General features: G+C 39.2%; 1 protein-coding gene across 1 annotated transcript in view; it reads right to left on the reverse strand.

Annotated features, from left to right (window-relative positions):
* PATJ (PATJ crumbs cell polarity complex component) overlaps positions 1-13,619 on the reverse strand; it is a 286,475-nt gene that overhangs the window by 172,597 nt on the left and 100,259 nt on the right. Inside the window, exons 20-21 of the mRNA XM_054979641.1 lie at positions 2,549-2,758; positions 416-535 (exon numbers count right to left, since the gene is read on the reverse strand). Of these exons, the coding sequence (XP_054835616.1) occupies positions 416-535; positions 2,549-2,758 (330 nt within the window). The remainder of the gene's footprint in view (positions 1-415; positions 536-2,548; positions 2,759-13,619) is intronic.

Genomic DNA, 13,619 nt, shown 5'->3' on the forward strand with positions numbered 1-13,619 from the left:
AGCCCAGGGCAAGACTTTAGACCAGTCTATATAGACTGGACTGGGCTCAGACTCAAGGGCAGGATGATTTCCAGTTAAAGTATACTACATGGAATATCCCGTATGTTCATCAAGGGTGAACAGACTGTATTTAACTCACAGGGCCAATGTCCCCCAAATCTGTAACAGGCAGTTTACAAAAAGCACTGTATGTCAAAAATTTTCTGATTCTGAATGAACACACACACACAAAGAGTCTAAAAAAGAAAAACTTGCATTCCAAAAACTACAAGCACTGCACTGATTTAATAATTTAGGGATAACATTTGAAAAAGGCATCTTTTTGTTTTTCCATCTTGAAGCAGAAACTCTCTCTTGCATCCCCATCTCTCTGCATCTCAGTTTAAATTTAATGAAAATAAAAATCAATAGATACCTTTGGAGCTTCAAGGAGTATTGATGATTCAGTATTATTGATTGGTGTTGGAGATGCAGAATTTCTGGCAATACTCTTTGGATCCATAATACAAGAAGTCGCACACTGTCTATTTTCTCCCTTTAAGAAGTCACACAAAGACTAATCAACATAATATCAAAGCCCAAATTTTGAAGCAGAAGAGAATGGGAAAAACTGGTTCATAAAAGATACAGTAGCAAAGGAAGTCAAAAGGGAATAAAAAACGGTAAACTAGAAAGATAGGAGTCATAACCAGAATAATAGAAAAGAGAAATATAATGAAATGTTTCAAGAATAGTAAAGAAACAATAAGCTAAACATATGGGCGAGATAAAAATTATGTTCTCACTTATTTTATTTTCCATGCTTTGGCTTACTTTTCAGTTATAATATAAATAAACTTAGCCAAATGCAGAATAGATATCAGGCCCATCATGTGTGCTTTCCCTATCCTGAAAAGAACATAGTAATGTATTCTTAATTGCTTTAGTGCCATGCCTTAAACCCTTCGGGATTCAGCAAGTGATCTAGCAACATGCAATGCTTCATCTTGCTAAAGCAAAATTAGGTGCGGCCAGGGTCAGAATAAAATATTTTTTAAAGTTTTACAACAACAAAACCCCAACAATTTTCATATTCTTGTTCAAAAAAATAAGCATTTGCTTTTTATCGTACTCATCCCATGTTGCGTCTTTTGAAATGTCTGAAATTGCTTTGCAATTTCCAGCAGCAGACAGATTGCTACAATGATCTGAAGAAACTGTGATGCCGCTTCACACTTTGCATAAATACTAGTTTCCTTTATGAAGACTTTGTGCTTGTGCTTTGTAGACAGCATTATTATCAATAAACAGTTTATAAAGTTCAAGCACAAAGCTTTCCATTATTGTGCTATACCCACAACACAATACGCCTACCGAAGAAGATGATAATTTCAGTATGTTAAGTGCTTTCACATCTTCTATAAGCAATGGTACACTGAAGAACATGTGCTCAAAATTATTGGCTTGGCTTCTAAGTAGCACCTAGTGGAGTTGAGCTTCAGAAAGAAAACTTCCCTGTCTTCCCTCTCCCACTACTGTTTTCTGTGGCCACCCTCCAAATTGTATTCCTGCAGATCAGAGGGCACCCCGGGGACAATGTGGGGGTAAAGTGAAAGCCTGCAGCAGGAGATAGAATGTTGGCAGCAGGAGAGAGAATATTGATGGGCTTTTTCTGTGGTGGCCCCTACCCTGCAGGAACACCGGCACTGCCAGTCTGGAGAACTTCTGCCTGGTTTGAGAGTCAAAGACTCATTGAGTTCTTTCCTGTCTTTTGGAAGAGGGAGGCTTGGTCTGGTGTCTGGGAAGGATGGTTGGGGGAGGAACAAGTTTTTTCTTACAGTTTACCTTTTACAAACTGCTTTTGCTGTTGTGGGGGGCATGCTTTGGCTTTTGCTAAATTGTTTGTTTGCAGTTATTTGATATTCATTTATCTGTTGACTGTGAGAGAAGAGTAAAGAGGGACTCTGGGGGGGGGGAGTGAGGCCAAAAATTCTTGCATGGAGAAAGAAGTGTTCTAAGTCATGAATATTAGCAACAGAGTCTTCTCTGTATTGGCACCTAGCTTGCCATTCTTTACATAGAGAAGCCCAAGATGCTTGATTACATAAGGTACTTGAAGGCTGTTTTTCATGCTTCAAAGAAACCTTTGAGTGCTTTTTGCTGCTGTCTAAGTTGCTGTTTCATTTACATTATTGCAATTTTTAAATACTGTATTTTAAAACTGTGTACAGTAAGCTACATTGAAAGACTTGCGGAAATACTAATTGGGACAGTTATGCGAAATTGGTTGCATACAGAAATTGAAGCAGATCCTGTGAACAAAGGGCAGAAAAAACTACCAAGTGTCTCCAAAGCAAGATCCTCTTGGTCCTTCAGCACACATTTTATCTTCCAACTTCAGCAATAGCAACTTTGGATATCTGAGAGGAGGGGAAATTACAAAAGAACCTAGGGACTGTGGGAGTTCATAGCCAGCTCCACTTGGCACCCGTGGCATTTCCATTCAAGTTAAGCACTGGTTTTGCTGAACTGGATTAACTAAGTTATAACACAAAATGATTGCCCTTACCACCAAAGGTTTACAGATTCCAAGGCGAACATTTCCCAGAGGTGCAGATTTCAGCACTTCTACAGCCTCTGGAAGAGTAGTACTGTGCAAACTTTTTTCATTTACAAAGACCAGACGGTCACCAGGGAAAAGTTCACCCCTACGCTCAGCCACTCCATTTGGTACCAGTGAGCTGATCACAATTGCTGTCTGTGTTGGATCTAAGGGATCCTGTAAAAGGCACAAAGAAAATATGGGTTAGCCTTTTTAAATTACAGAATAAAAAGCCTTTATGACAAATATTCTTGATTCAGATACCATGACAAACCATGATTTGCTGCTGGGAGCTTGTACATTCCCTTCTGCCATCATATGCACCAAAATGATTAGTTATTTCTGCATTTGTGGCATGACATAGTTTGTCACTTCATCAAAACAGAGTATCACGGGAAAGGGTCAAAATAAAACTGTAAGCTGTGAAAACTAAATAAGACACTGATTATGTTTGCAGTGACTAAATAAGATGCTGATATGTTTGTGGTGGTAAACTTTGGTTTGTGCTTTCCTTACAAATGAGGATTAAACCCAAGACTGCCTGTTTTGATGTAGTCAGAACAGCAAGCCGTGAAAACTAAGACATCAATAAAAATTATCTAAATGAAATACTTAGAAAACCAGAGGCAATAGTGTTTGAAAAATATATAATTAGTCTTCAAAGGAATGTTTATGGCTAACTAGATTCTATAATGCTCTAACACATTTTTATTGGAATTTCAAGGCTATGTTGAGTAAACTTTAAAGAAACTCAAAGTGTTACAAAATCAAAAAGAGTCCAGTAGCACTTTCAAGACTAACCAATTTTATTGTAGTATAAGCTTTCGAGAATCACAGTTCTCTTCGTCAGATGCATGGAGGGCAAAAAGAGAAACTGGTCAGATATAGAGGAGGAGAGAGGGGGCTTCTCCTCTATATCTGACCAGTTTCTCTTTTTGCCCTCCATGCATCTGACGAAGAGAACTGTGATTCTCGAAAGCTTATGCTACAATAAAATTGGTTAGTCTTAAAGGTGCTACTGCACTCTTTTTGATTTTGCTACTACAAACTAACACGGCTAACTCCTCTGGATCAAAGTGTTACATGAGCCTCAATGAGTGCTAGTAACTACATATCCAAAATTCCGGTGTCCAACAAGAGTATCTCATACTCAGACAGGGAAAAATGCACTAGATTACCCGTTGTGGTCATGTTTGAAAATTTGTTTCCTGAAAAGGAGTCAAGGACCAATTCGGACTTTTTTGAGCATGCCAGTTCTTGAATTTCTTTTGAATATACTTTATATTGTATTGCCTTTTAAAGGCTATTTCTATTGTATGAATTTTGTATTGGTTGATATTTTTCATAGACTGGTCCTGCATATATTGATATATCATATTGATTGTATTATCTGTCAGTGGCCAAATTGCACTAGCACTTTATTGGTCTGAGATACTTTTGTTGAACATAGGATTTTGGGATATGTAGTTACTATCACTCATTGAGGCTCATGTAACACTTTGAGTTTCTTTAAAGTTTACTCAACCTAGTCTTGGTATAGCATTGAAAAAAACGTGTTAGAGCATTATAGAATCTTGTTAACCATAAAAATTCCTTTGAGGACTAATTATATATTTTTCAAGCACCACTGCCTCTGGTTTTCTAAGTATTTCATCTGGATAATTTTTATTGATGTCTTAGTTTTCACAGCTTGCTGTTCTGTTTTGACTACATCAGTTGGGTTTAATCCTCATTTGTAAGGAAAGCACAAACCAAAGTTTACCACTGCAAACATATCAGCGAAGTATGGCTTACCATAAACAGAAAACAATGAACTATCTAATTGTGTGAAAAGGACTGAAATAAGGAGCAAAATGAGCCCAAATATCTCCCAGGCTCATTTGCATAGCAGAAAATGATACTTTATGACTCCGACTGCCAATCCTTAAAAGTTTCTCTGTTGGAACTTCTCACACATGTTCATTTATAGAAGCCATTTGTAGGCAATTGTTTGTGACCGGAAAAGTTGGCATATGCATCAGACGGAAGAACTAGGCTTTATCACCAGAGGCAGAAATTTACGGTCTGCTTCCAAACAAATGAGTGACTAGCTCAGGGCTTCATTGTCCCTGCCCCTACATGACTTGACTATATTGCTGATTTTTAAAAAAGTCCTTGTTCTTTTATAAGTAGAAAGCTTAAGGCATGATAAGTAATGACACATTTGCTCTGAGAATGGTTTTCCCAGAACTTCTCTTGAACACATGCTGCCCTTTAAAGCTATTATTTCAGGTTAAAAAGACAGTCAAGAATTTTAAAAATGTTCTATTAGCTCTGAGGTCAGTCAGCTGTTATAAACAAACTGAACTGACAATATAATTAAACAGAAAAAGTAGCATACAAATAACTAGAAAATAAAATAAGGGATTTTTTTTTTGCTATTACACTGCCAGTTTCAACCAGAGGGAGCTCTTGTACAGGAAGAGAAACTACATAACAGGAAGATCAATGTTCAAAACATTCATTTCTGCATGTAAAAAACTGCTACATAAAAATTTGAATAGCAATGTAACTTTCTAGGAAAAAAATGCTAATAGTTAATTCATTTTTAGCTGAACAACAGCAGGTTCAGAGATTTTGGAATTCCTGTGTTCTATCTTTACTGTCATATTTTAAGCAGTATTCGTTGTGAAGAACCAATAACACAGAAGTACAAAGTTTTGCAAGAGTACTCCAACTACTGAGGAATCTCAGACTGATCACTAGAGTTCTGAAACACCAGCAATGCCTGTTCTTGCCCACCCTTTCATTACACTGAGCTTGTTTTTCTTTGTATACAACTTGATTTTCTCTGCACCAAGATTGATAATTGTGACAATGGATTTTATTTTATTTATGAGTATCCATCACATATCGAACACCCAAGGTGACTAAGTAATAAAATGCATCAAGATAAAAATTCAGTTTTCAGGGCCTGTATACTACAGCAAAAAAGGCCAGCTTCCTGTTCCTCAAAAAGTTTGTTTTGGCCACTGTGATCTAGGCTTTGATCACATCCAAGTTAGATTACTATAATGTGCCACATGTTGGGATGCCTTTGAAAATGATCCAGAAACATCAGCTGGTCCAAAACGTGGCACCCAGGCTATTGTTATGGGGTGCTTACACAGATCATATCACCTTTGTACTGGAAGATCTGTTTCTGGACACAATTCAAAGTGCTGGTTCTTATCATTTATACCTATATGGCTTTGAGCCAAAGGTACTCGAAGATCCATCTCCTCCCATACTATCCAGCCCACTATCTGCCTCTCAGGTTCTGCTTTTGTGCCATCATCTTCAGAGGTGAGGTGTGTGGTGACTAGAGACAAAAGTTTCTGTGGTGGCACCTTGTCTTTGGAATGCCCTCCCCCTTGACGCTTGCCTGGTGCTTACTTTACTTTCTTTCAGGAGCCAGGCAAAAACACATCTTTTTACTCAAGCTTTTAATTAGGAGTTTTATCTGGTCTGTTTCTGGCCTGAAGTCTGTTTTATGTATAGTTTGTATACTGTTTATACCCAATGGCTTGCTTTTAATGGCTTCCTGTTTTAGATTGTTATATTAATTTTGTTGTCAGCTGCCTCAAGCAGGACTCTGAAGAGGTGGCATAAAAATATTATAAGTAAAAATAAATGGTTCCCTTCCTCATTTTATCCCCATTAAAAACCTGTGAGGAAGGTTGAGAGTGTGTGACTGACCCAGCATGCTTCCAGAGTAGAGTAGAGATATGATCTCAAGTCTCTATGACCATAGTTGGACACTGTCATCACTTCAATACACTGGTTCTCTCATGATTGTGGATACATACATTCACCCATACAATACTTTATGGTTTGTAGCACTGTAATTCAATGTTACATAACCATGTACTGTTCCATGGCATCATCACATCCTTCCTCGTGAGTTTCAGGGTTTGTCATCTAGCAACCCTAGATGACATGGCATGTTTATCAGTGGTTTGTATCCTCAGCTCTGTGTTGCTGCTGCAGGAGTAAAAAAAGCCTTGACTATGAATGTGGTTCATTAGTTCTTGAATCTTACTGAATTTGCAATCTATGTCTAGATTTCAGCAGGGAATAAAGAGCTTCTGTGTTACTCCCTGAGATGAGGTGGGCTCTGAAAAACAGAATTGCAATGGTACCACTTCTGAGGTATTTAGGAGAGAATGGCAGGTATATAAATATTTTAAACAAATTCTGTTTGTGAAGCTGTTTATCCATCTTTTGTGCATGAGTGAGATGGCACGATTAAAATATTAAACTCCACTGGGGAGCAATTAGGCAGAATCCCTTCTGATGTGGAAGAGGAACCATATGATTTTGGTTTTTACTGCTGTTACATCGCAGAAAGTAAGGTATGAATGGGGCCAAATCTGAATGTTGCCTGCAAATGTATAATACACTATATTAACTAATATGCCAATAACTATAGGAGTTTTCTGATTTATGTGCTTAAGGCCTCTATGGAGCCAAATAAGCAATTTAATTTAGCAAAGCCCTACAAGAAAAAGCCCTTTGCTCTGTTCTCACTGGAAGCTCTAAATTCTCAAAAGCATAACACTTCCTCAGACTCCTCTTGGTTAAAATTATACATGAATTCCAAGAACCATGCCAGACAGGCATCAGGGGCTCCTAACGCTAGCATTTAAATTAATGAATTTGGATTCAGTTTATAACTGAGATCTTTTCTTAAAGGTATTGCTTTTATATTTCTAAATTTTAGTTGTCACGTTAATTATTTCTAGATAAAGGTGTTAAGTGGCATACACCAAGTTTATCAGTTGGTTTCAGCTGAATATCAACCACATTTTGTGAGCTAATGAAAACTTTTTACATGGTATGAGTTGTTTCTAGTAACAGCGCCAAACAAGCGCAAGAGAGCCGTAACAATGAAGGATGGATTTATTAGATTCAAAGGTTGTGAAATTTCATTATTGGCCAACAGAGGGCACTAAGAGACCAATAGCAACATCTTTCATTAAATGTATTAAACATTGGTAGCCTCTGATATTTTGTCCAGTCATCAGATTAGGATCTCTCCTATCTTCTAAAGGACACAGAATAGTTGTCTGAATCTAATTATTTCGCTACTACAGCTTTCTTGAGAACAGGTACTGCAGTTCATTTTAAGAAGCACATGTATAAAAATGCAGGAGGCAAGACCATTCTTGCCATTTGCTCTCAGATTAGCTTTAGTATTCGTTGAGGTCTTCATTCAGACAAATCAACTTCCAGAAGAAAATTGGTGCATTCAAGGCACAAAATACCCACTGTCACAAAAATACCTATATGTAAATAAAGCCCATAGAATAGCTAATTGATCCCAAAACAAATATATTTCAGAATCATTCATCTGTATCCTTTCAAATTACCATCGGAATATTTTGCTAGCATGAATATAACAAATTTTATGTAACAGAGCCAAGAGAAATACATCAGAGTTCAGAAGATGAAATTAGTGTAATATGTTTTGCAAAGGCATCATTTCAGACACTAACTGTATGAGGTGGGTTTATTTTGTACTTCTTCAAATCAGTTTTTAAAAAGTAAATTTTTACACCTCCACACATTGTATGCCTACCAGTGAACACATTCTGCAAACTGATAGGAAAGGAATGGGGTGATTACCGCAGTCCTATGGTTAGGATACTGCAGACTTTATTACAGAGTAGGGAATATACAGTATTGGAAGTCTAAGGGACTGCTGACAAATCTGCTTGAGGACTGCTTGATAACTCCTGACTTGGAAGGAGCTGCACTTTACTCAAAGTTTCATAGATTGGAGATACTGGTGGACCTTGGTCTACTGATGGAGGCTCAGGTCTCCCCCTGAGGCATGCATTATCACTTGAAGCTGATATGCCAGCTATGGCTGTTCCTCAAGGATCATGATTCGTCCATGGTAATCCATGCTCTGATCACATCCAGGTTAGATGACTGTAAACGGTGACTACTGTAACATGGAATTGCCTATGAAAACTGACTGGAACCTTCAACTGGAACAAAATGTGACACCTGGCTACCAAATGGTCCATCTGATTACAGGCAGAATTCAAAGTGCTGGTTCTTAACTTTAAAGTACTGATTGGCTTGGAATTTGGACACTTGAAGGTCCATCTCTTCCCATACTGCCCAGCTCACCAGTTAAGATCTGCCTCACAAGCCCTACTCTCTCTGTTCCTGCCTGTGGAGGTGAGGTGTGTGGTGACCAGAGAGGGGTTTTCACTTCACCTTTGGAATGCTCTTATGGCATATTTGATGCTCACCTGGCTGTCCTTTAGGTGGCAAGCGAAAACACTTTTTACTGAGACTTTTAACTGAAGAATCCCATCTTTTAAGATATTTTTAAGGCGTCAGACTGCTGGGTGGAGCTTCATGCTGTTTTTGCGCCCATGGCTTGTTTCCATGGTTTGTTGCTTTTTATGATTGTATTGTATCGTTTTACTTTGTGAGCTACCTCAATAAGGTTTCTCAAGAAGCAGCATAAAAATTTTCTAAGCATTGCAAGTTATGTCACGTATCTTATAAAGTAGTCTCTGTCTCATAGCAGCTTAGGTCACAATAAGTTCATTAGTCTTTAAGGACCACAAGACTTTTTATTATTTTGGTTTCAGCTGATTAACACATCTACCCCTCTGAAATATTTCCAAGTCAGAACTTTTTTCCACAGTCCACCTGGGTAATAGCAGCTGCTGCGCACATTAACTTCCAGCAGCTGGTGTTAAGTGTAGACAGAGTAGCATGAAGTCACCCTGGCTATAAAAGCTTCTTACAATAACTGTGCATAGAGTTCTGTGTGGCCCATCCATGTTCACATTAACTACTGCCACATGTCACACTGATGGCTGGCAATCAACACATGCTGCACTCACTATGAGAATATGTGGGTACGAGAAAACTGGCATATAATCAACTATTATAGATGACAGGGCAGGGGTGAGGAGAGAAAAACTAATCATGGATGAATTTGGCCAAGCTAATAGTATTGGTTATTTTATCCCCAAAACTACCAGTCATTAACGGGCTACATAAAGTTTGATAGTACCTTAAGGTAAAGAAACAACAGATTAATTACTAAAATAGGACTGGACTCCCAGAATGTAAAAATACTAACTGTAACAAATTTAAGAGAGACTTGAATAAACCATAGGGACTATATTTTGTTTCATTTTTCTTTTTTAGCAAATTCACCAAAGAGCGACTCTCACAGGATGAAGACTTAAAGGCTCCTTTTCCAGTTCCTACTCTTGCTGTGGATTTCTGATGCTGTATAATATGGATTTAAAATTCAATATAACACTAGGATATCTGAAATACCTACTTTGAATATTTGTGCATACTCACCTGAAAGCAGGTGCAAAATCTTTAGAAGATCCATGGAGTTTAATTTGATAATCTAAATATGTGCCTAAAGGTCCCTTGCAATGCTGAGGCACAATCGTATACTTGTGCACATTTGGGCCTGGTCCACAAAAGTTGCACCCAAGTTTATTCTTTAATATTACAAGGATTCTCACATGTAGTTCTCAACATGCTATTTTAATATTTCAATAAAAATATTGCTCGTCTTGGAATTGCAAGAATTTTTTCTATAAGCACACAGGCTCTGCTCTCCCTCCATCAAAGTATACAGAAACAAGAAAATCTATCATACTGTGAGACCAGCCCAAAATTACAAACATCCCATTTGCAAGATCAGCTCAAAAGCTTACATCATGAACATAAGAACTAAGAGTCCTGCTGGATGGCACCAAATCTCCCATCTAACCCAGCATCCTGTTTCTCATGAGTCTAATCGAATACCACAGAAGGCCCACAAGTAGGCCAAAGCTTCCATCTCTAAACATGGAGGTTCCACAGAGCCAGCCCAAGGGTTTTTGACACCATGGTGACTGACCCACATCTACTGCAGGGAAGCTGCCCCCTTCTTTTTCCGGGTGGTGATGACACCCAGATAAGTTTGCCTGATGCCTGCTGGCTTGCCCTGGTGCATGCTGATTGCTGATGATTGGCAGGAGGTGACACAGTGATCGCCTGCCACTGGTAGGCAATCAGGGCAAGTGCACAGCAGACACACTTCCAGCAGGGCATGACATCACTTCCTGAAGTGCACTGGCTGTGGGAGTGCTCCCATGCTTTGCAGGGGCCAATTTGGCTCCCAACAGGTCAATTCTGAAATACAGGAGCACTCCTGTGGCTAGCACGATGATGTCACTTCCAGAAGTGGCATCATAGTGCCAAGACCAGAAGCATGCACACACAGATTGTGCAACCAATGAGTGCCAGGTCCCTCCTCTCCTGCTGGGAGCCTATGGGGACCTGGCAACCCTAAACCAAGGGCTGCTGTGCCTAAGGGGTAGACAGGGAAATAAAACAGGCCCTAGCTACACAGGAGCTAGGGAGCTAGCCTGCTGCATGCACTTGCTCAACTTCCTGAAGGAGAACTGCATACAGCGTAGCCAGACATCTCCCCGCATGTAGTGCACAGCTTGGCCAGGCACCTTCCCCCATGCCTGAAGCAGACAAGCTAAGTGCTGCAGCAGCAGAGGTGACATGATTGCAGCAGCTCCCAACAGGCACCTTCTTTTCTCTGCTGGCCAAGGTCAATGTTTGGGGTTGCTGTTTGCTATGGTGAGCCACAGCCAAGTCCACTACTGCCACCACAAGGGGGGCTGGACTTGGTGCTCCTCCAGGTGCACAGTGATGATTAGCACCCTAGGTAATCACCTAGGTCTGCCTAGTGGGCAGGCTGCCCCAAGGTTGGACATGGCTAGTAGCTAAAAAAGTGAAGAGAGTAAAAGAACACTTATTTAAAGAACAAATAAGGGCCTATCTTAACACCCAAGTCCATCACATCTGTAACAAACTTGACTACAGCTGAAGGTACTTTGTCTTTGCTGTGTCTTCACTCAATTTAGACATCACACACAACCACTTTTAAAAAAACACTAAGTTAGCTGTGAAACCAAGGTTCCACTGAGAGGGAGCTGTTTTGGCACTTAAAGGGGGGGAGGGGAGGAATGAGAACCTGGATCAGAACTGGGCCCTCATAGCAATTTTAAATGGTCCAAAATTGGGTCTAAAATGGCTGCAGTGTCCTCAAGGATGGCATAACATCTAGTTATGCATCACCCAAACCCATATCTTCGTTTGCTTCAACAATGTGGGTTTCATTGCTTTCTTTCTGTAGTTGCAAAATTACCATAAAACAACTGCTGTAAATAAAATAAGATTCATTAGAATAACCCTGAAGTTGTACAGTGACTTCTTGGCCATACTGAGGTCCCTTTATGGAAGATGACTGAATTCAGTTTTGTAGACCTATATCAGTCTAAAGTTGTTTCTGTAAAGTTTCTCAAATTGTTGTCAATCACTGTAAAACTCAATATATTGAAGTTACCTGCAACGGAGCAAAACCTGAGTGGTCAGGCCTCCTCCTCTTGCTTACAGCAACTTTGGAGAAATAGGCTTGCAGTTACATAGAATGAGCCCCTCTTTTAAGGTCAGCAGAACCCAGCGCTCTAGATAATATAAAACCTCTGATTTACCACTGTAACTTTAATACAACCCTAAAATGTATAAATGTATTCAAGTTGTTAAACTGAAGGGTGTTTTTGTAGAGGAAGGCAGACTCTGGAAAATAAAAGATAGGTATTTATTGATCTGCAGTGGGGAATACAGCAATGAATTTCATAAGCTCTGCTATACATCTGGCATTAATCAAGACTCCTGTTATAGAAAATGTCAGTAAAGATCCAGAGAAACTACAACAAAGAAGAAGAAAAAAATAATTGGAGAAAGAACCATCAAAATGGGTGGCTAGCCTCAACATCTTTTAGGGTTTTTTTGAGAGGGGGGTATTACTGGATTCCCTGACCATCACCCCCAAAGTGAAATAATTTCACCCATCATTCCTCATTCACTCTCAACAAATAAAGCTTCTAACAGGAAAAACGTTGTACTAAATAAATAAGAATATTCAAGGAGACGTACTGTACTTTTAAGAAACTGATTTAGAAAGTGCACACTTTGTTAAGGTCGGCAACTCTACTTGGCTGAGCTGCAGGTGCTCCCGGAAATCATATTTAAATTGTGACAAAACAATGGCACTTGAACTATTGGAGTTCCTAGGACATCATCTTTTTTGTCGGTGGCAGATGTTCAAATGCTATTTATTTGGTAATAGTTTGCCAATGAAGAGAGATTTCCAACCATCCCCAAATGAAATCTCAAAATGTATTTTATCAGAAGGACCTACAAGAGATATAAAAATAATTTCTTGACTATTTTTACAAACCAGAAATACATAGCCTTGTCTGCTACACTCGTGATTCCAATGCTGTGAAGTTCAGAATAATGTTGTATAGTGGCCACAGTTTATGCCGTAATGTTTGCCAGCATCAAAGCAACCGCTTCATGGAGCCTCTGTACAGGGAACAGCCATGCTTCAGTGGCAAAGTATGTGGTTTGCATGCAGAAGGATCTAAACTCAATCCTTGTGATTTCCAGGTTTAAAAGATCTCTATTTTGGTCGATATCCTGGAGAACCATTGCCAGTCAGAATAGACAATACTGAGCTAGTTGGGCCAATGATCTCACTTAACATAAGGCAGTTTCAAAGGAAGCCTCATATGATCAGTTACAACCAAAGAGGAAAGTAATGTTCAATTGGGATGTGCAATTCAGGCTAGGTAATCCCTTAAAAATACCAAATTCCACCTGATTCGGTGAAACTTGGTATTACAGAACTCAAAAGAGAATATTGAATCAAATTTGGTATTCCCAAACTCAAGTTTACCAAATTAATTCAGTAAACTTCAGTGACCTTTCCTAAGGAACAACAAAGGAACACTGTTTCCCAACTTTTTTCGCAGATGGGAGGGTGAAGTAAGGCAGAGGCAGAAGGAAGGGAGAATGAGGAATAATATTAACATTTGATTTATATACCGCCCTTCAGGACAACTTAATGCCCACTCAGAGCGGTTTACAAAGTTTGTCATTATCATCCTCACAACAAAAC

The sequence above is a fragment of the Eublepharis macularius genome, chromosome 5 (genome assembly GCF_028583425.1).
Source record: "Eublepharis macularius isolate TG4126 chromosome 5, MPM_Emac_v1.0, whole genome shotgun sequence".
Taxonomy (NCBI): domain Eukaryota; kingdom Metazoa; phylum Chordata; class Lepidosauria; order Squamata; family Eublepharidae; genus Eublepharis; species Eublepharis macularius.